We start from the raw sequence: 22,182 nt of genomic DNA, 5'->3' as shown, positions 1-22,182 counted from the left end.
GGTTGAAACACTTTGTTCTAAGTCATCGCGTTGTATGCAAGTCGAAGACATACAAGTTGACGTTGAAGCCATTCATACAGTCAGAAATTCAATCAAACCTGTTAGCCTATACTTGTGTTTGCAATAGTGATTTTAATTACCTGTGGACTATATCTTAAATCATCTCAGTAATATGAATAGTCATTTATTCCAACGTTGCCTTCATCCCGTCTTGCGAACCTAATTTCTAAGCTCCTAACGACTTTAGTCTGCTTATTACCAGCCTCGTAGTTTAGTACACAGTGTTGATAGCCCAATAGCTAATTCTTTGATATTAAATTGTATATAGTACTTTGCCTTCTTCCGACTTTTATAGAGCCTGCTAGAGCTCGACGAGGCATTATTAGGTTGGAATAAAGGTAGTTTAGGAAATATGTGATCGTGTACCAATTCGATGGACTAAAAGTGATAGTGTGCCAATTCGATGGACTAAATAGTGATAATGTGCCAATTCGATAGACTAAATATCGTTACTCGGCTGCCACTTATCTTATTCGGCCAGTATCATTCCAAGCTCCAACGTTCTCACACCCCTTAGGTATTCGTACCTTATCCCTAACGTCGCACGTCATCCAAAGTGTGTCTTTTACCCCCCGTCCAACCCTGTCTATTATATCCATAGCCCAAATGACATCTAAGTGCTCGTATTCGTCTATAAGTTCACTGTGAACAACTCTAACATCCGGCTCTCTTCCTCTTCCAAACCTCTTGAGTAGTCTCCTTCCGTCGACCAACTCATCTTTTCCAGCTGCCCAAAACGCCATTGGCGGGGCACGATGGTCGTACCAAGGTCTTATTTCCCGAACTTCTGGAACGTGAGAAGGAGATGGTGTGTCGTCTTTATATTTATCCATCTCCGCATCGACTTGGGCCTCTAATTGTGTTTCCGCCTCAGAAGCTAAAATACAGCCATTCTTGGCGAACCCGTTTTTACCTAACCACCACCTCATACTCTCACTGCTGATGTACGTTGGACTGCATTGAAACCCACGATCCCGGAGGCCACGATCCCAATTCCGGTCTGACCAGCCAAAGAGATAATTGAACATGCGATAGCCCGCAGCGCCAAAAACACGTCCAGGGAGGAGACGTTGGAACGGCATCATCAAAGGAATAAATGCATGGATCCCAAAGATTGTGCTATAGCGAAATGGAGAGAGTGATGTCACAAAGGAGAAGTACCATCTCTTGAGGAGGGGTCCTGCGTATACTGCTGGAGCAAGAGCACAAAACACTGTGAACTTGGAACCAAGATCCGGTCTCTGGTCTTTCGACAGAGCAATGAAGGTCTGTGTTGTGCCTTGAGAGTGACAGACAAGCCCAAGTTTTTGAAATCCAGTTTCTGATAAGACCCGAGAAGTAAAGGCCGGCAGATCTCTATTCCCCATATCGCGTGGACTCCAGGTCCACATTCGAGGATCAGATGGCTTGAGAAAGGCATGCTCTGGTTTGAAGCCACATCGGTTAGTACCTAGCCAAACGTCGTAACCGGACTTGCAAAGATAGAAGGCGAGCGAATTGTCGTCGTGTGAGGTGAAAGTGCCCGCTGATTGCATTAAACCATGTATCATCAGCACTGGGAATTTTGGCCTTTCCGTAGGCTCGATCGGACGCGATGGAGGCGCGTTAGTAAAGATTTTTGGACCACGGGCTGCCCGTTCAACATCGGACAAGGGTTTGTGTTCTTTCGGATCATATACGTGATGCAGATTTAGTAACATCCCATCCTCTGTCTGTACCCTGAATGTTTCTACGTCTAGCCCAACTCGTCTTGCATAGTACGCAACGTCATTCTTTACTGGATCCTTGCCCCCTTCCGTCGGTATATATTCCAATCCAGCTTTGTTTTCCAGGTCCGGCTCTCCTTTCCAATTCTGCTCATCTTCGCGACGCAATGCTGCTCGACGCTTCTCCTCTTGTAGAAAGGGTCTTCCAGCATCCGGATCATGGAAAGTAATTCGTGCCCACGCATGCTTGAATCCCACTTTCGCGCCGTCTATCATAGCCGCACTGAAGATCAAGCTCAAACAGCATAATGTAAATGTGAAAGCGACTGGACGAAGGACTAAAGATTTAAGCTGCCGCCGTAGTGGCTGCTCATATAGCGGCATGGGGGGAAATACATCGTTGTCTTGCGGCGACGGGAGCGCTTTCTGCAGCGGCTGGATACATTCTTCTTTCGGGGATGCTGGCGACCCGGCCCTATCATATCCTTCATTCGTGCTCATCTTCGCAGGACGATGCTGCCGTCCTTTGTCCGCTCTTGTTGCAGGTCGCAAATCCTGAAGGGGAAAGTATTGCTCTTCAGCTGTTCGACTGCTATCGCCCATTTCTCCTATGTTGTTGGTCGACGTCCGGGTTGGGCGAAGATAATGGAGGCCAGGCAATGGGAGGTAGGTACATGATAGTAGTAAAAGTGCAGCCGTCTCCATAAATCTCTTGCACGTTCATGTAAGTCTGATGGATTCAATAGTTAGAATGAGAACTGGTTCCCTTGTCTGTGTAGAAAATCCCTTGGGGGAAGACTGTATGGTACATACCCCAGTGGCTATAGCCATGCCAGATTGAGCTCTACTTGTACGAATCCAAGATTGATAAGGGGCGGCTCACGGATGGGGTCTACGAACCCATATCCGCACCCAAAGCACCAATGGCTTTTCTGGACAATGGTTCATACATCTCCAAAGGTTTGTGGTGGTCTCGGAGATGGTGTCAGGGCGCATAGGAGTGGCTGTGTTGCCAAATTTACGATGATCCCCCGTCGCTAATCTGAAGGATCTTCTACCAGGGCCAGGTCACAACCGACAAGGCGAGCACGACGTCACTCGACATGGTATTTCTTAGCATCCTTAAAGAAGTATTACGAGTACCGTAATAGATTTCGAGGTAGAAGTCATTCTTAATAAAGGGCTTGAAGCTATTTTAACTTTTCGCAGTTCGCCCAAAACTTCCAGACCTTCCAAAATAGTGGAGGAACTGGGTCTTCGGATTAAGAAATTCGGAGAAATATGGAGGGAAGAGGCTGGATCGCGGAGGAAGGACCAATGATACCAGAACTAGAAGTAACTATTTTTGTTTGCCGTTGAACTTGTAAAACTCAAACATGGAACACCTAGCGAGATAATGTAGAAAGGCATTGGTAAGATGTGTTTTTTATATGATGTTAATGTCAGTGGCAGCTGTCCAGTACCGAAAGCCTAAACCTAGGTATGCAAGCTATGAGGATGACAATATGAATTGTAGTTTACCTTATCAGATGATAAGTGCGCTGTGTAGCTGTATTCCATATCTACGGCTGACGACGTCTCGTTCTATGCCATCAGTGGATTAGTAAAATCAGCAGTAAAGACACGGAATGGTTTTTCTTCGAAATTTCTCTCATGTAAGAGCCTTCTGCTTTGTGATCTCCTTATTTTCTTCTCAAAATTTGGTTTTCCACGGGAACGTGGTAGACAACTTTCAAGGTAGAGAAGCTGGTCGAGCCAAAGCTGGATAGCCTTCACTCGTTAGGTCACATGATTCACTAACAACCTCGGCCGTTTGCTTTGAAGATCAGCCGAACGCGCCTCGTGAAGTACAGAATGAGTGAGAGAGAACAAATTGCATTTCCCGGCGTTCTTCACATTTTGAATTAATACCTTCCTGTTATGCCAATTTATGTACATCGAAACTTGAAAGAACAATCTCTCGATCGCACCAATTCCTGTCAAATAACCCGCCGACTACCATCGAAATCCAGTCTCTGTTGACGGACCAACCTAGCATGACCGAGCAATAGTACTGCGTCCAGCGCAAAAGATCACATACCATTTGCGCGTCGCGAGACAATTCGATATGGTGGATAGCATCTCCTTACCACATCATCGAAAACGCAAGAGGCGACGTCAGGATAAATCCTCCATCACTGCAAGGTTGGTTTTGGACGACCATGTGAAAGGCGACGTAGGTATATTGTCCGAGGACTTATATGCCGATTTGTTCCCAGGTGTAAACCAAGGTAATCTTGTCAATTCCTCTTTCTGGAGCGATCGCTGCTGACTTCCTCCGCTTCTAGTCCAGGAAGATACAAACGGTTCTGCTAGCCCTGAGATTCTACACGTTGCGATCTCTCCATGGAGTCCCCTCCCCGCCGTTGAAAGCTCAACATGGACTGTTGTCGCAGTCAGGTCCTCGAGCGCCTTAGCGCATTCGACACTTCAGTTCTCGCCATCCTCTCTAGCTTTACAGGGATTTGCTGAAGCTCTGCAGAAGATAGCTCCTTCGAAACTGTCAAGTCATAGCCGGAGTGGCATCGAGATTAGGATTCTAGACGTTGTACCTATGCCATTGGATGTTGTATTTGTGACTTTAGGAGCAGATCTGGCAAGACGATTGGAAAATGGGGAGGGCACATTTCATGGCGAACACGCTCGAGCAAACGGTAAACCGACTAGCAAATCAGCATCAATCCAACCTGAAGGTCGACTAGCAGCTGCAGTACGAGAATCCCTGGGGTCATTGAACGTTGTGCATACTGGGGATTTCTTTGCTTTGCCTCTCCAACCTCATCCCGTAACGCATGTTCCACCTCCGCCTGCTCAAGTAACACTTTGCGAGCCGGTTGGCCAAGGATTTTTGACGCCAAAGAGTAAAATTATAATTACCAAAACTGGTCATCTCTCGAAGCAAAATCGTAAACCACAGCAGTTACCTGTCAACAGGGCTTTGAATGGGGTCGCCGAAGAGGACGACGAGGCGTCGACCGATCAGTTCTACTCGGCTGCGGAAGACCGCTACAAAACAGATACAGTAGACGACGAAGATGATGACGGGGATTCGGCATCTGGGACTGAAACTGAGGTGTCAGATGCGGATAGTGGAAGCTTGTCGGATGATTCTATGGATGATCTAATATCATTACAAGCACCTGTGCTTCCAGCTCACAATGCGAGCGGCATTTCTACAGTCCAGGCTGGTACCCCTCGTACTGTCGGTAGAGTAACGAACGGGATCAATACGCCTGGGTCGGTCTTCTCATCATTGACTGCGACTACGGCTCGGGCTGGCGGTCAGAAGGGCAGACTTTTTAAGGTACAAGGCCTTATGGCCCCGCTGCCAGAAGAATTACTTCATCCAAAACCACATCCTGATGACGACGAAGAAGCTCGAATATTCGTAGACATCAATTCGTTGACAAAGATCGGCTGCTTCTCTGGGGATTGGGTTCGATTGGAAGTAGCCGCTGAACCGCCCGCCAATGGTGCAGGGCTCTGGGGCCTTGGAAGCTTTGGCAACACTGAGCTCGAGGATCCATTATGGCGTCCTGTCAAGGTATTTGGCTTGCCAGAAGGATATTCACGTCGAGCAATAACAAAGCTTCCCAGCCATAAGCAAGGAGAGCGACGAATGTCCTTTTTCGACGCCCAAGTTCAGAAGCCCGCAAGTCCTACTGTTTTCATGTCTCCGATATTGCTTGCAAATATGGAGAATACGCCATACTGTAGGCTTTCTACGTTAAAGCGACCGCCACAACCGGGCAGAGTCTCGCAGCCGAAGATCACGGGTTCCTCGCGGCCTCCGTTTCTTCAAGAGCTTACTTTGCTCAAGATCGCTACTCCTGTATCTACCGAAAGATCTGTACAAAAAATCCTATTTTCGAATTTAAAGAATTATTTCTCCAGTTGCACCAGAATAGTACGAAAGGGCGATTTGATTGCTATTCCCATCGATGGGGATCTTGGACGGATACTGCACCATAGTACTGCCAGTGAGGATCTTGAGGTGGAGGAGCTTTTTTCGAATGCGTCCACTACGCAATCTCAGCGCGCAAGTACCAGCAAACCTACTGCGGTAGCTTGGTTTAAAATTGGTTATATTAGCGTAGCTAGCGAATCCCATGACTCTCCCGAAGAAGAAGATCTTTGGGGTGGAGCTGCCTCAGTTGATAGCCCATCGACGAGAATCATGCAATCTGGGAGCGAAAACAGTCGAGTACCGGCTACCATCAACAGCTCGTGGGAACATTACTTGGGTGTAAAATCACTGCCAAAGACCGAGTCGCCTACAGCTTCGCTGTCTGAAGTGAGTAAACAACATGTCCCACCACTTCGCCGTCGTTTACGGGAACTCATCGCTGCCGCTACCAGTCCGCGGGCCATACACTTACAGCAGAAGCCCCTTGCAATTCTTCTTGTCTCCACTCAACGAAATATTGGAAAATCTACGCTGGCAACTGGTGCGTGTGCCGACCTTGGAATTCATACATTCTGCATTGATGCATACGATATCGTGACAGAAGGTGGGGCAGGCAGTGATGTTAAAACCGCTGCTTACCTTGAGTCACGGGCAGAGAGAGCTATCTCCTGCGGCCCCGAGTTCTGCGCTGTACTCATTCGTCATATTGAGGCTTTGACCGCTGACAGAATGATATCTACAATTAGTGACATACAGTCACGTTTACGAGTTTTGATCGCGACAACCACGGAAGTCGACAAGATACCAGATGGGATCCGTGGTCTGTTCAGTCACGAACTAGAGTTGTCGGCTCCAGATGAATCGGAAAGAGAAGGCATTCTCCAGAGCATCGTTGATGATCAACCTATTCCTCTAGCACCAGAAGTCGAGCTTTCTTCTGTGGCAGTCAAAACAGCTGCCCTTGTTGCAGGTGACCTTGTGGATGTCGTAGATCGCGCTGTAGTTGCAAGAAATTCTCGGCTTGAAGCCCTTGCGTCCTCTTCTTCAAATGAAGAGTCGCAGGTCACCACCCGTGATGTCCTAGTAGCTGGTGGATCCGCGGGTCGATGCCTTACGAAGCCTGACTTCGAAGTTGCCGTCGAAGCCGCTCGTAAGAATTTCGCAGACGCCATTGGTGCCCCCAAGATTCCTAACGTGGGGTGGGACGATGTTGGTGGACTTACTAACGTCAAGGATGCGGTCATTGAAACTATTCAACTTCCACTTGAGCGCCCTGAACTCTTTGCCAAGGGAATGAAGAAACGATCCGGTATCTTGTTTTACGGTCCTCCAGGCACGGGAAAGACCTTACTTGCCAAAGCGATCGCCACCGAGTTCAGTCTGAATTTCTTTAGTGTCAAGGGCCCAGAACTCCTAAACATGTATATTGGGGAGTCCGAAGCAAATGTCAGAAGAGTGTTTCAACGAGCAAGAGATGCAAGGCCATGTGTTGTGTTCTTTGATGAATTAGACTCCGTTGCCCCCAAAAGAGGCAATCAAGGCGACAGTGGCGGTGTTATGGACAGGATAGTAAGTCAGCTGCTCGCAGAATTAGACGGTATGTCGGATGGCGAAGACGGCGGCGGTGGTGTCTTTGTTATTGGGGCCACCAACCGTCCTGATCTCCTTGATGCTGCATTGTTGCGACCCGGTCGCTTCGACAAAATGCTCTATCTCGGCGTTAGTGACACACATGAAAAACAACTCACTATCATGGAAGCACTCACACGAAAGTACGTACTATAGCCATTATATTTCTAGAGATTGAGAATTAATATTCCAACTAGATTCACACTACACCCGTCGCTCTCCCTTGGCCGTGTCGCCTCTCGATTACCGTTTACCTATACTGGTGCAGATTTCTATGCTCTCTGCTCAGATGCCATGCTTAAGGCAGTAACACGCCAAGCTTCTCTCGTCGACACGAAGATTGCTGGTATAAATGCGACCGCTGAAGAAAATAATAAAACTAAGATCTCGACGGCGTATTTCTTTGATCACTATGCGACGAAAGGGGATATTGAAGTTGTGGTTACGGAAGAAGATTTTGTCATGGCGGAGAGAGAGCTGGTCCCAAGTGTTAGTTTTGGGGAGTTGGAACATTATAAGAGAGTGAGGGCGCAGTTCGAGAAGGTTGAGGAAGGAAAATCAGAAGGGGAAGACAAAACCGGGAAGGGAAAAGCACCAGCCCTCGTCTCTAATCATGGACGTGTAGACACTAATGGCAAGGGCAAGGGAAAAGAGAAAGCTGTTGACCGCAAAGGAAAAGGACGAGCAGTCGAAGAGTGGGATGGTGAGGATGATGGGTTTAAAAGATCGGATGTAAAAGGAAAAGGTAAGGCTGTCGATATGGGGTTCCAGGATCGCATGGACGATGATGATGGGTTGTATTAATTATAAGGACAAGCAATGACGCTTCAAGGAATCTGATGGTGGGAGTCTTGTGCTAGGTTCATAAATATAGCAGGACTCGAATATATTATATCTTGGACCTTGTCTGATTCGGACCTATGTTGCTCCACCTGCACCTTAATCATTGTAGGTAAGTAAGACTTAGTAAGTTTCTTATGGGAATTTGAGCTCATCGTCTGTTGAAAGGACAAACGCCAAAATACAAAGAGCAGTTGCTCCGTGAGCTGAAAGAATAAAGCTAAAACTCGCTACCATCGTGGAACTGTCAAAAGGAGGGTGCGGCTCACAAAGAGTAATTCTTTCATGTTTTTGCATCTAAAAAGTGAAACCAGATATTGATAAGATTAATGTGCTACACGATTGGAGTAAATGAAAGTTCGACACAGTGACTATAGGGAAAGGCTTGACACACTTTCTCCATTGTATGTTCGAGAGCAATCTTAATCTGATTGGGCAATGGTTCTTTAAAAACTGTATGCTATGATAGGCATTTGATGTGATAGGCGTATTACTTATGAGATTATCTAGGAAGTTAATTTGGTTCTCATATTAAACCCGGGGGTTATAGCACCCAGGACTTGCTATTATATAGGCTTGTGTCGGAATGACAGAATTGCTCGCTCCCCTTATGGAAAACTAGGGAGCATAGACATGAGAAGTACTAATACTAGATTCTTAGACATCGGTTTAGCAATGTTGTAAATTGTGAAATTCGATATGCCAGTAGTTTACTTATAGCTACTCATTGAGCCATGTTTCTTGGTTGATGTTTCATATGATTCCACCTGCGTTTCCACCTTCATAATAAGTGGTTGGCGTCTTGTTTATATCTCCACCAGAGCATTCATCCTCCCAGACACAGACTATCAAAGAAAGAGACTAGCACTGAAACAAGATTAGAGAAGTGTTTGCTTCCCAGAGATGACGACTATGTCGGAAATCTGGGTGAAATAAACGTGAACTAACACTTTGCTATTAACAATCATGATGTTATAACCATAAAATCTGAATTAACAACCCACTAAGCCATGAGCTAAGGAAGAGAACAGAGCGAATCATAAACCTAACATACTGTTCACGCCCATCCACGCTTGTTACGCTCCTTGTGAGACCTTCTCAAGCCAGTTATAAAGTCTCTTCCATGGACCCGATCTATCCTTTCTCCAACACTCCTCTTCAACCTCTACAATATTGCTTTGTCCATCTTCTGACATCTGAGTTTACTCAGGTCAAAAACATCAATATCAAGTCATACTTATAACACATCTTCTTCAAATCATAAAACAAAACAAACCCAAGTCGAGGACCTCTTTATTCCAGCGACACTACCTGGCTCTAGTGGCCTTACAGCACTCCAAGATGAGCTTTCTTAATCAACCCCTTGGTCATGGCAGGAGAGAGAGCGGCTCTTCTGACGACACGAGTGCCAAACTGTCACCTCCTACCAAGCCAGCAAACCAACTCATTGGTAATGAGGAAAGCCTAAATCCATGCCAGGATGTTGAAATCGACTCCATCAACAATCCGCAAGATTTCTTTCCCTCTGAACTAGAAAATAGTAACTTCGAAGATAACATGTGGGGTCGAGACTTACAAGTTGAACACATGTCTACGGAATTGACTTTCGATCCCAGTACGTCTTTTGATTCCGCCGACTACAATAGGTTCTTCGGCAGCGGTATAGATCGAGTTCCTGATTTGGTGCCAGGACCCTCCGTCTTTGAGAACACTGAACTTCGACAATCCTATCACTACCCTGGAAACGTAGGCTTAGCGAGTACTCGTGGGCTCGGTATCGACACAGGAAGCCAAGCATCCCCCTTATCTGACCCACTATCTACATTCACCAATTTGGCAGACAGAGCAGAAGAAGGGATTGCTGCCATCAGGAATATTACTCCTCCACAGCATATTGGCTATGGAAACTTAGTCGATGGAGATAATGCCCAGAACATTAACTCAACCATCCCGAACATCGCAACATCGGACCATCTTAAGAGCAACCAACAAAACAACAGGATGACAGGCCCAGGAAACTGGGAAATTCACCATGACCAACAGCACCGAATGAACCACTATCAACGAAAAAGAGATCTACCGCAAGAAGTAGACCAAGCCTCGTTCTATCCAGAAGCTCCCTTGGAAAATCAACCTCAACCTTTTTCATACCGAGAAGCTCCAATCCAGCATCAAGCAAGCCGGAGCACCTCTCAGAGCACCAAGATTCCAAACCAGAAGAGCACTAGAAAACCCCAGCAGTCAACCAAGACTCAGGTAGCAGATAACCTGAATGTTAATACCAGCGTCTTCACCGTCCAACCACAACATAGCGCATTGGTGTCTGGCGGCTCCTCTGGTGGCAGACCAGCCGCGAAAGACGTTCGCAAGGCTCGATCTGGTGAAGAAGTTGACAGACCCGCCGTGAGCACCATAAGCAGCAATATTACGAAGCTCAGAGGTGGATGGTCCCCTGCTCTATATGGCGAGCAACCGCTCAAGCTTGATACTGTACTGTCTGACCCATCCACAGATGAGACCTTGCGAGAGGACTGTCTGGAGATCTTTCACGTGCTCAGCCAAATGACACGAGGCGAGAGCGAGTATTTGCCGTGGTTCAATCAAGTGGAACAGTATATAAGCAAACCCGATGAAGAACTTGATGCCTTCGCCTCACATATCGGTTATGAAGGTGCCGCGGCGAAATATCTAACACAGCGTAGGGCCAGAGAGGCGGAATTCAGAGGAATCTGTGAGCGCCTAGAAGCTGAGCAAGCTGGTCAAGCTGGTCAAGCTCATCAAGCTGTCGGACAAGTTGGATTGGTTGGACAAGCTGAAAACCTCAGACCAAACCCTGCGGCCAGATCCAGATCTGGTCCCATGAGAGTATGTAGAGTTTGATACCAAGGTTCGTGATAAGTCTGGCTAACAGATATCAGAGGAGGCGATTGGCATCCTATCCGAGACGAAGCCGCAAAGACGAAGAAAGTGCCGAGCAGAACCGTCATCATTCTTCGCCAGATAATAGCCATCTATATCATTCAGGCACTGTTTCCCCCAGCGTTCAAGTTTCGACAAAACGCCAAAGACGAGAATAGGTCGAAGGCATCAGGCGACAGTCACTCTTCTCAGTGAATCTACTCCCCTGAGTATGGTTCGATCAGTGAGATAATCAATGTCTCGTCACTTCCGATTGATATTTGCAGGTCATGTATCGACCATTCAACAGTAAAGACTGTAGAACTTCAACGTGTGAGAACGAAAAGCAGAACATTTGTGTTGTCTGAAGAAGCACCCAAGCATGCCGGATGTGAGGCGAGGCATGCTGTTGTGTAGAAGGGTGAGGAAGGGAGCAAAACTATTTATTCAGAGTCTATCTTTAGGCCGTAGAGTTTGTTTTTTTGTTAGCATCGCGTGCTGGATGTGTACCTTATTAGCATAGTTGATCTTTATGACTATCTTACCAGAAAACCAACTTTCGTTATGTGTCTATCTTGCAGGAATGACTTGTAACATGCTCTCGTTTCACTGCCGGTAAAACTAATTTTTTATGTACCTATCGTCATCGCGAGTCTGCATTATCACAGACGAAGGCTAATCTGCATCAATAGATCCAGTAACTAGTTATAGTAGTGAAACACGACCATGCCACGTGTACGTCAAATCTGTTGTGTCCAGATGAATCGAAGGATGTCCATCATTCATCCGTGTCAATTCGACTCTAGTAGAGATTGCGGAACAAGATATGGGGAAGAAATCGTGGTCAATTGGATCAATCAATTCCAGAAATCTTTGGAGCATTCTTCAAAATTTTGCCAGACGAGACATTGTCGAAGACAAAGTTGCGACTTTGAAACCCACAATCACAACTCTGGATCGCGAAGAAGGCTCCAACACCAGCGAGATCCACCTAGAAGCATGAACTTGTTCCACGCGAGAATAAATTGATCACTCAATCGAGTCTATCTACCAGACTTCGGAAAACCCACACATCTCCCAGCACTGTGCCGCCACAAGGTTACAGCTCCAATGCTGTACATTGAGGAGAATAACATAGGCCATGAACTTTAACTACAAGATCAAATTACCAGCCTAGATGGTCCCACGCCATTTGTCAATCACACCAAATCCAACTCCTATCTCTATAATTCTTGTACTGCAGTCACACATCTAATAAGACATGGTCCAAAAAAAACACAGTTTATTGACTTCGGTCTAATATAGAATCCCTCGGCAATATCTTCCTAAAAGAGGAAACAGTTGTACGACTTTACGTTGTTGACCCAATCCTCCGGTAAATTGTTTACTCCAGGCGAAGGATCAGTTTCATTTCCACCACAATGATAGTCACTAGGTAGTCCGTCAGATCAGAACTTCCAAAACTCGAGTGCGTGAGAGAAGGGCAACTTACTCGAAGAGCATACAAAACGCACCATCAACCTCTGTCATGAACACACTACTCACAACCGTATCTTCAGGGAAATTCGTACATTCTCCCCAACTAGCCAGCGTAAGATCAGTGCATGGTTCTGCGCCGTCAGTAGCAGAGCAACCTCTGAGCGGAGCTACTAATTCAGATTGATCCTGTCGAATAGCGTACTATATTGATCATCGGTAAGTCAAGAACTTGGAGAGTTCGGAAGGGACCATACATCGTGTCTTGGGCTGAGGTTGGCCAATGAACTTCTCGTTGCCATACAAAGAGAAATCAACATCCCCCCAAATACGCATAAAGAAGCCCTCATTATGAATATGGTCTTACTGTTCTAATCAATATCGGTTGTAAATGATGAAGTTCAACGAGGTGAGTTTTGACTCTCCATTTCCGGCAGTCGTATACGTTTCATTATATCATCAAATCGGGCTGCTGCCTGTCAAAGCTTGTTTGATACCATACCAAGATCTCACATGTGGCCTTAAAACTTCCGAGTTCATCGTGGTACTGGTGTCTGATCTAATTGATTAGCCGAGGGGGTAAATATGCAGTGTGAGATACTTCGCATGTATAGACGCGGAACTTATCACAAACCCTTGGTAAATGATTAGAAACACGAGACGGGAACCATTAAAATTGGTCTGGTGCCCAAAATAGTTCGTTCTATACAAACACGGAAGATATCGTCAGCTATTTCGCCGTTTTGAGAGGGCTTAGGCAGTTGCCTACCTCAGTCCAGCTCAATTAGGCGGTAACAAAAGACGATATTTAAATTAAAAAAGTTGCTTGTCCCGTTTCTACGAGTTCCAAGGTTTGTGGTACAACAGGCTGCAGAGATTCTTGTTTCGGTCCCTCACCGACAAATCTTATAGGTGATCTACCGCTTGTAGCGAATAGAAGTTCCAGAATGTAACCGCACAAATACTCTCAACATCTACAATATTTTTGACTTTTGGTTTAATATATCAGAGAAGTCAGATCGGCTATTATAATTAGCACTGATCAGAATGTATATCAAAACATCTGTACTGGCCCCGCAAGCTTAAACCCCGTGATGCTCGTTTATTTCCTTATCAGAAAAAATCGAACTCCACGTGATCATTCAGTTCTCCACGCTTCTCGGAGATCTTTTGCTTTTGGCCCACTGGCTGCTTGGAACAAATAGGCAGCTTACAGTTGCGTCTGAATCGAGGCTGTTTCAACCCACGAAAGAAACAGTCCAACATTCAAAGCTAACCTCTGAGCTGAATCCCAGATCTCACAGCTCCAAAAGGACCAACGGTCAAGTTTCAACACAGACCAGTGTTTCGATGCCCTTTCACGAGTCGACAGTTACTTATATATTAAGATGGTTTCAAGTAGGTAGACAGGACGAAGACTCGATTCAACGTAGATCGTGGATGGATAGAAGATTTGCTAGTGCTTTCAAAGAAAGTTTCGAAATACGAGATTTACGTATCCGAGCTCGCATTCGCACTTCTGTACGAGTCCTTGCCCAAAGGAAAACGAACCATTGGGAGCATAAACATCTAGATCATGTCATGCAATTGACTAGTAGGTACCTCAAGGCTGAAGGTACACTTACTCGTAAAGTGACGCAAGGAGCACTGCCGATGCGATAAGAGCAAAACAAAAAAACCCTCCTTTCTCAACTTTTTTCTTTACTTGCGCTTCTCACTCGTTTTGTTTTTACTCACACATACTGTCTTTTAGCTTTTCACATTTGGGACTCAATTTTTCTCTTCTCCATTTCTTCGGTAGAAAGACTGGTAAGATGGGCAAACCAGAAGCATATCACACTTCATTTGAGCAGGAGAATTTCAAAGATGCGCCGCCACCGCCGTACGAGATTTCGTTTGAAAACTCGGTGACTACCGCATTACAAGGTATATCTTCTTTCGGACGTCTCCAGTATCTGTTTCTATTCAATGCTAGCTTCTGACCAGATCTTTACTCATAGAAAATGGCCGCTTTACCATGAATTTTGCGCCTGACAGTAAACTTCTTCAGTCATTACCACCACTTCCAACACAAGACCAGCCAGAAACTCCCTGGTCAAGAAGCTTCGAAGAGAGTCGATCGTTTCCAGTACTCAATATCGTAATGCAGGTAGTGGGTAGCAGAGGTAAATTCATGTCGGACACGAAGGAGAAAATGCTAATCAAAATTACAGGTGACGTCCAGCCATTTATAGCTCTAGGCGTGGAATTATTGAGAGTCGGTCATAGAGTACGATTAGCAACCCATGATACGTTTCGCGACTTTGTAACCAAATCTGGTCTTGAATTCTTTCCTATCGGCGGCGATCCCGCAGAGTTAATGGCCGTATGTTTCTCACTTCTCACATCTTAAGGCACAAAGGGCTTACCGGTGGATTTTTGTACAAGTATATGGTTAAAAATCCAGGAGTCATACCCACCTTGGAGACTCTACGAGGAGGCGAAATTCCGAAAAAGCGAAAGATGGTAAAGGAGATGTTGAAAGGATGCTGGAGATCATGCATCGAGCCAGATCCTATTACGAACATACCATTTGTCGCAGAAGCTATAATTGCGAACCCTCCGAGCTTCGCACACGTTCATTGTGCTCAAGCATTGGGAATACCTGTCCACTTAATGTTTACAATGCCTTGGACGGCCACACGATCATTTCCTCATCCACTGGCGAACATCCAGGCAACAGATGCCGATCCATCAATCGTTAATTATCTTTCTTACGGAATGGTAGATGTGATGACATGGCAAGGGTATGTTAAAACTAAGTTCGAAATGCTTGAACATCGGCTTACAAGACACTGACAGTCTTGGAGATCTGATCAATGGCTTTCGACGGGACACCCTTGATTTAGAAAAGGTACCAGCAATGTTTGATTCAAATTTGGTACAAACTGGAAAAGTTCCGTTTACGTACTGCTGGTCGCCAGCCCTCATTCCCAAACCAACAGACTGGCCTTCCACAATAGGTTAGCATTTTTACTTTACCGTGTACGTTCAGGGACTGATTATATCGCTTTAGATGTTTGTGGCTTCTTTTTTCGAACACCACCGTCATATGAACCGCCCCCAGATATTGATGAGTTTCTCCGAGCGGGCTCGAAGCCAATTTACATAGGTTTTGGAAGTATTGTAATGGAAGATGCACAGACAATGACGCAAAATATCATTGCTGCCATTGAAGAATGCGGAGTACGAGCTATTGTATCCAAGGGCTGGAGCAAACTCGGTGGTGGATTGGAACATGAGAAAATACTGTTCATAGACGACTGCCCTCATGGTATGTCAATCGATAAACGTTCGCTCAGGCAGCGATGTTTTCATGAGCTCAGCTAACATTATGTCTAATCACAGAATGGCTATTTCAGCATGTGTCCGCCGTTATTCATCACGGTGGTGCCGGTACTACTGCCTGCGGTCTGCTGAACGGGCTACCTACTGGCATTGTTCCCTTTTTTGGCGAGTAAGTATAGACCTGATTTTTCATGATTCCAAGCTGACATTTGTAAAGTCAACCATTTTGGGCTAATATGGTCGCTGCCGCAGGCGCAGGCCCACCACCAATCGATATAAAGTTATTGAATCCCGCCATGCTCTCCTCAGCAATCCAGACTTTACTATCCCCAGCCACCGTTGTAGCCGCAAGAGCAATTTCTCACAAAATGCAGACTGAAGAAGGAGTCCGGACGGCTGTGGCGTCTTTTCATCGCCATCTAAATGTAAAAGACTTGAGCTGTGATATAGTTCCAGGTCATGTTGCGACCTGGGCAGTAAAGGGTAGCAAGAAGGGGAAGGAACGAGCGGTGATTCTGAGCCACAGAGCAGCCAGTGTGCTAGTGGAGAAGAAGAAGATTCATGCTAAACACTTGCGCCTGTAAGTATGAGTTTCGGGGTTCAATCAGGTGAGAGTATTTAACATCACACAGGCATAAATCAAAACCAATCCACTACAAAATCACGAGGTGGGAACCAATTACGGCGATATTATCGGCTTCTCTTGATTCCGCTCTGGATATTGGATCATCCATCGGCAACCTAGCTTCAAATCCAGTCAAAGAATATCGGAAAGAGAAGTCACGAGCAATCCGGAGCCGAATTGCAGGTTCGGACCGTGGAACAGAAGATATATCTCCGGTACCGTCGATTGCCTCTGGATCCACCAGCACAACGTTGCTACAAATCACTGTGCCTGATGATCAGGGGGCTTTGTCAAAGCACAGCATTGATGAGGCACAAGAAAAAGAGGGCGAAAGTAATAGTGAATGCACTCACGGTGAAATTGAGTCAAGGCAACTAGTTCTGGCAGATCAAGGTCCGAGAGAGACGAGGGATAAGTCACAAGATTCCCGTGGTGCAGGACACGCCGCTAGTCGTGCGCTTGGGAGAGGGTTGGGAAGAGTCGGAAACTCATTTGTGAAAACTGCCATCGATATACCGCTTGCATTAAGCGAGGGACTGGCCGCAGTGGTAAGATTGCCACTGCATTTTCCATGGGCTTGGTGAAACCCACTGCTAACGATATATGGCAGCCTAAGTTATACGGAAACAAAGTTCGCGATGTAGGTCCTGTCTCTGGTTGGAAATCGGGAACCAAGGCAGGCATGCGGTCTTTTGGATATGGCATGTACGACGGCTATGTAGGTCTCTTTACAGAGACATACAAGGGCATCCGAGATCATGGAGCTCCAGGTCTGCTTTCGGGTTTTGCGAAAGGTTATGCTGGTTTTGTCACACAACCTGGCTCAGCAGTCCTTGGACTGGTGTCATATCCAGCGCTGGGTCTGTACAGGTCGTTGAACACTCGCTATTCTACGGGTGCTCAGGGGGCGATTCTACGAGCCCAAAAAGCTTATGGGCAACTGCTCGCAGAAAAGAATCCTGTCGTCGAGGAAGAAGCCAGCCAACTTGTTCAAATGTTTGATATGGCCACCAAAGGCCAAGTTTTTGATCATGATGATGAGGAATTAAGTGAAGAAATTCCCGTGGACGAAAGCCAGTACACGACGTTAAGAGAAACGAGCAGTATTAGGAGTAGTGGCCGGGTCATAGAGAAGGATCGGTATCAACGATCAACACCCGGCAGTTCTCCCGAGAGAGGTCGTAGCCTCAACCCTCGGTCTACCGCTGTCAGCTATTCAAGCTCCCTTCGTGCTCAGCCATGGAGTATCCGATCAGTAGATCAAGAAGACTTTGACCAAACTGAACATGATCACGCGGCGCTCACAGAATTTTCCAAAAGGGACAATGCAACAGATAGGCAAAGTCCATTTAGAGAATATAGCGACTCTAGGAGACTCGAAAACATATCAGGCACCATTTCACAAGTACCAAAATCAACTGGGCGCTTCTTTCCGGCCAATGAAAAGCCGTCTTTGTCTCATCGAGATTCGTTTCAATCTATACGCAGTACTCCAAGTTTCCTACCAGACACAGCACATCATGGGCCGGAACTTGGCCCACACAACCAGAGTATGTACAATCAAAAGAGCTTAACGTATCCCACAAGCAGCGAAGGCAGTACTCAATATTGCCAACCTTATCGATTGGCCGAACTCTCTGCGGTTCCCGAGAAAACAGCAAACTTTGTACCCTCTGCCTCTCCACCACCATATGAGGAAAGTCCCATATCTGAGCGGGAGGCAGGAGAGCTCGACCAAGCTATACGAGAAAGTATTGCTTCGAATAACGAGACACATCACAATTCTACAGACACCGAAAATGCGTTAAATGTCGCGCTCCGGGAGTCGATGCGACTAGAAACAGAACGTGAAGCGGTTGAGAAGCAGGAACTTGACGAAGCCATTCGTCGTTCCATGAACGTTGCCAGTAACAGTCCTCAATATCATTGAGCTATGAGAAGAAAACAACAAGGAACGACCTATAGATCTAGCCATGTCTTTCAACATTCATCAGATCCTATTCAACCTTCAAGTAAGCCTCCCTTCCCCCATCACCACTCATAAACCCCCTCCTTCCACACAAATCTCCCAACATCCTCCTCCCTCTCCCCCTCAACAACCCCCCTAATCAACTCCGCACTCCCCATCGGATCCCCCGCCTGCCCCCATCCACTCCTCTCCTCCTCGCTCGTCCCCCTAAGATTACTAACCACAAACCCAGGAGAAACCACAAAAACCTTCAGTCCCTGCTCCTTGAAATCCGTATACTCGAGCGTGGCAAGCATGTTCAACGCCGCCTTGCTACTCCGATACGCATCCTCATACTGCATCTTATACGCACTCTTCTTCATCGCCAGATTAATCGATCCGACGCCACTAGATATGTAAAGCGAGTACGGATTTGCACTCTTCAGCAGCAACGGACGAAACGCCTCGCTTACCAGTGCGGGACCAATTACGTTTGTCTTGTACGCTTCCGTAAGACGTGTCTGCATATCCGGGATTCGAATGCCTGTGGCCGCGTTATTAATCAGGACATCGAGGTGGCCATGCTGTTCTTCGACTTGTTTTGCGGCGGCGGTGATCGTTGAAAGGTCTGTGACGTCGAGATGGAGGATGGAGAGTTGGCTTTGTACGGTTCCGGTTGCTTCGATTACTTGTTTGGCTGCTTGCAATTTGGGAAGGGAGCGTCCGGTCATGATAACGTGGTAGGTTGGGAAGGAGGAGAGGAGTGTGGCTGTTGCGTAGCCTACTCCAGAATTGGCGCCTGAACTTTGTTAATAGAGGTAAGAGTTTTGAGGTATTGGGATAGACGTACCAGTTATGAGAACGGTTCGTAGAGCCATGTTTATTAAATTTTGTTTTGGTTGTCTGGAAGGTATCGATAGTGTTGAATTACGATCCAGAACTCGAGTCCTTCGGACAACATTTATACTTGAATCATTTTCTCTGTATCTTCAGACTCCCTACATATTCACTTTTAGTGAGCAGATATCAACACGGAATTAAGAGTTTCTCCATGTCTCTAAGGTCCGTAGACGGACTTAGGATTACATGTGGTTGAAGGTGTGGTTGTACTAACCGCATCGGGAGAAACCCAACGAGACGTGTGATAATTGATTGTACAGAAGATGCGTAGTAGGGAGCAGCACGATATTAATGAGCAAGTAAGGAAGAGCATAGTCATGATATAGTAATGAATTACCAAATCCCATCAGCTTGGACAGCACTAAAATACAAATCGTCTTCACCTCCACAGACCCACTCTTATATGAACATTTTTGTTATGGTATCATGAACGCTCTGGTATTCAATTCCAGCCCAATCTCGCAGTGTATCCGTTCGATGCCATAGGAAACCTCCACAACCCAAAGAAACAAGACAGAAAGAAAACATGCGGCAAGGGAATCCATGCGTGCGTTACGTTGCAACAAAACAAATACAAAATCAAAAGTAGTGAGTCTGACCTCCCAATGTATGCTTGTCATGAACTTCATACCTCGCATTCTCATTAGGCATTACAGCAGCCGTGATACTCCGGCAGTCGTCGTAATAGCTCGTTGTATCTCCATCTGCGAATAGGCTTCTTCACGCCATGTAGACTCCATAGCAAGGTGCAAGGGTCGATTAAAAATCCCAGAAATCACCGCCAGTCGCTTGTTGCTTTCCTTGAGTCTTTCCGGTTTTAAACTTGGGTACGACTTCGTCATCACTTTCGTCGCCGAAGCCCCATGAACGGCCACCACCTTTCTTGCCCCCCATTCCATCACCACCGATATTGATACCCTGAGGCGCGTCGTTGCCGAATCCCCATTGTGGTTCTGTTCCTTTCTTTCCTCCCATACCATTGCCACTGGACTTGATACCAACATTCTTATTAGTATTTTCAGACAATGGTCCCTTGTTGGACGCGTTCGGTCTCGATGAAGCTGGCATGTTTTCCTTCTGAACAGGCGACTGGTCATAAGAGCCCCAATTCGCATCCATCATCTTGACAGCCTTAGCTTGGTTTTCAGTTATACCAGGCCCAGGTTTGTGGGCTGGCGAATCATCGGTCATGGCAAAATGAGGATCGAAATTTTTCTTACGATCCTTGACATTAGCCAGAGTATTAGACTTGTTGAACTCCTCTCCACCAGCTGTACCTCCTTCACCATCATCATACAAGTTGTTCTTGTAGAGGCCAAGACCGTTATTTTGACCTGCACCACGTGGTCTGCCGGGAAGACGTTTGTTTTCGTCTTGTGGTCCATCATCTATGAATTCGAAGTGAGTCTCAGCGTCCTTGCGAGGTTTGTCAACCTTTTTGACCTTGACAGGACTGGCAGCATCCTCGTCACTGTTATTGCCCCAATGGCGGACATCGTTAGTCCGTTGAACCTTGCTTGGGACCACCTTCTGAGGGGTAGTAAAATCATCAAAATTCCACTGGCTTCCGTGTTTGGCATGAACTTCCTTCATTGGCTTCTGCTTGGGTTCCTCTTCCTCAACGTCACGATCAGTCATATCAAAATGCTCATATCGCTTTGGGTTGGGCTTATAAAAGGCTCTTTTGCCTTCCTGGCCTGAGGCGACCAGTGGCTCAACGGTGTCCTGTTGCTCATCCTCGTCACGATCGAAAAGGCGCGAAGGAGCATAGTTCTTGCTTGCTCCAGCTTTGGCGAACTTGGATGGCGATTCAGATCGGTCGCGAGCGGCGTCATTAGTTGGTGGAGCAAGAGAGTCGCCATTCACAAAGAGCTCGCTGTACTCCCGTGGTGGTGGTCTCGAATTTGATGATCGCTGGGCCACCGGTTGATTTGCAGCAGGGTTCTTCTCGCGTGGCCCGAACAGTGAAAGAGAAGCGTGAGGATCGCCGGTAATGTGGCTCGAATTGCCTCTCGATCTGGCAGCAGGTTCTTGTGTGCTTGTCGGCTTGCCTGCAGATTTGACACTTGAAAGGATCAACTTAATCTGGTCCTTGCCATCGCGAATAGGCCAATTGCGTCCCGTCTTGCCAATGACATCGATGAGTTTGAGAAGCGATCCCTGATCCCAATTTTGACGTATCTGTGAAATCTTTCCTTCGGGGTTGAAACTGACAATATGGATCTGTGGGGACAACAAATCAGCCACAATGTCCCGCTTATACGCAATGAAGCCTTGTAGAACTTACAATTGGAAAGGTTACCACGCGATCTGCGAGGAAGTTGTCGTCCAAACTTGGCAGATAGGCACCGCCTCCGGTCAGAAACTCAATGGTAGTGTGTACCTCGACGACAAGAGCGTTTGCAGCTTCGACGACATCCAGAACCTTTTCCTCCTTCTTCTTGAGCTCGTTGTTCTGGCCCTTCAAGTATTTGGTGATCTCGGCCGCACCGTGAAGCGAAGTCAATGTTGTAATGTAATGGAGCGCTGCGTCTTCTGCGAGGAGTGATACATCCGCCGTTGCGAGGAACTTCTCGTAGATACTCTGCAGCGACATCTTGATGTCAAAGACTGCCTTATTTGCTGGGTTTCGGCAAGTGAGTCGATGTGCAAGGCGCAAATGCGTTGGACGAGTTGTGAATCTGTGCAAGGAAGTGCACCGTGGATTGAGAAGAGAAAGGAAGGCTCAGCCTGGCAGGTGAAGAAGCGAACGTCGAGGAAGTCTATCCGTGTGTCTTGGTCGATGTTGGCAGGCGCGACCGAAGTGAAGGAATGGACGTGTTGATTC

General features: G+C 46.6%; 7 protein-coding genes across 7 annotated transcripts; 3 read left to right on the top strand and 4 right to left on the bottom strand.

The window, feature by feature from the left end:
* Positions 1 to 524: 524 nt before the first annotated feature.
* Positions 525 to 2,369, bottom strand: GLAREA_12265 (alpha/beta-Hydrolase; the record flags this gene model as incomplete). Its single annotated transcript, XM_008083047.1, has 1 exon — positions 525 to 2,369. The coding sequence occupies one exon, from the start codon at positions 2,367 to 2,369 to the stop codon at positions 525 to 527; it is 1,845 nt and encodes a 614-aa protein (XP_008081238.1).
* Positions 2,370 to 3,873: 1,504 nt separating this feature from the next.
* Positions 3,874 to 8,145, top strand: GLAREA_12264 (P-loop containing nucleoside triphosphate hydrolase; the record flags this gene model as incomplete). Its single annotated transcript, XM_008083046.1, has 3 exons — positions 3,874 to 4,036; positions 4,094 to 7,484; positions 7,539 to 8,145. 3 exons carry the CDS (start codon positions 3,874 to 3,876, stop codon positions 8,143 to 8,145), a joined length of 4,161 nt encoding a protein of 1,386 aa, XP_008081237.1.
* Positions 8,146 to 9,522: 1,377 nt separating this feature from the next.
* On the top strand, positions 9,523 to 11,258 carry GLAREA_12263 (uncharacterized protein; the record flags this gene model as incomplete). The annotated part of the gene is made up of 2 exons (XM_008083045.1): positions 9,523 to 11,046; positions 11,100 to 11,258. 2 exons carry the CDS (start codon positions 9,523 to 9,525, stop codon positions 11,256 to 11,258), a joined length of 1,683 nt encoding a protein of 560 aa, XP_008081236.1.
* A 1,146-nt stretch (positions 11,259 to 12,404) lies between these two features.
* On the bottom strand, positions 12,405 to 12,905 carry GLAREA_12262 (uncharacterized protein; the record flags this gene model as incomplete). Its single annotated transcript, XM_008083044.1, has 3 exons — positions 12,405 to 12,510; positions 12,572 to 12,759; positions 12,813 to 12,905. The coding sequence occupies 3 exons, from the start codon at positions 12,903 to 12,905 to the stop codon at positions 12,405 to 12,407; spliced, it is 387 nt and encodes a 128-aa protein (XP_008081235.1).
* Positions 12,906 to 14,369: 1,464 nt separating this feature from the next.
* GLAREA_12261 (UDP-Glycosyltransferase/glycogen phosphorylase) lies at positions 14,370 to 18,437 on the top strand (the record flags this gene model as incomplete). Its single annotated transcript, XM_008083043.1, has 10 exons — positions 14,370 to 14,481; positions 14,556 to 14,720; positions 14,769 to 14,920; positions 14,983 to 15,341; positions 15,397 to 15,557; positions 15,611 to 15,868; positions 15,943 to 16,051; positions 16,100 to 16,462; positions 16,515 to 17,055; positions 17,118 to 18,437. 10 exons carry the CDS (start codon positions 14,370 to 14,372, stop codon positions 18,435 to 18,437), a joined length of 3,540 nt encoding a protein of 1,179 aa, XP_008081234.1.
* A 101-nt stretch (positions 18,438 to 18,538) lies between these two features.
* Positions 18,539 to 19,333, bottom strand: GLAREA_12260 (NAD(P)-binding Rossmann-fold containing protein; the record flags this gene model as incomplete). Its single annotated transcript, XM_008083042.1, has 2 exons — positions 18,539 to 19,254; positions 19,306 to 19,333. 2 exons carry the CDS (start codon positions 19,331 to 19,333, stop codon positions 18,539 to 18,541), a joined length of 744 nt encoding a protein of 247 aa, XP_008081233.1.
* Positions 19,334 to 20,114: 781 nt separating this feature from the next.
* GLAREA_12259 (NTF2-like protein) lies at positions 20,115 to 21,951 on the bottom strand (the record flags this gene model as incomplete). Its single annotated transcript, XM_008083041.1, has 2 exons — positions 20,115 to 21,578; positions 21,643 to 21,951. The coding sequence occupies 2 exons, from the start codon at positions 21,949 to 21,951 to the stop codon at positions 20,115 to 20,117; spliced, it is 1,773 nt and encodes a 590-aa protein (XP_008081232.1).
* Between the last annotated feature and the right edge of the window lie 231 nt (positions 21,952 to 22,182).

Source organism: Glarea lozoyensis (assembly GCF_000409485.1).
Source record: "Glarea lozoyensis ATCC 20868 chromosome Unknown GLAREA18, whole genome shotgun sequence".
Lineage (NCBI taxonomy): Eukaryota > Fungi > Ascomycota > Leotiomycetes > Helotiales > Helotiaceae > Glarea > Glarea lozoyensis.
Note: the sequence above shows the minus strand (reverse complement) of the source record. Positions and strands in the feature narration are given on the sequence as shown.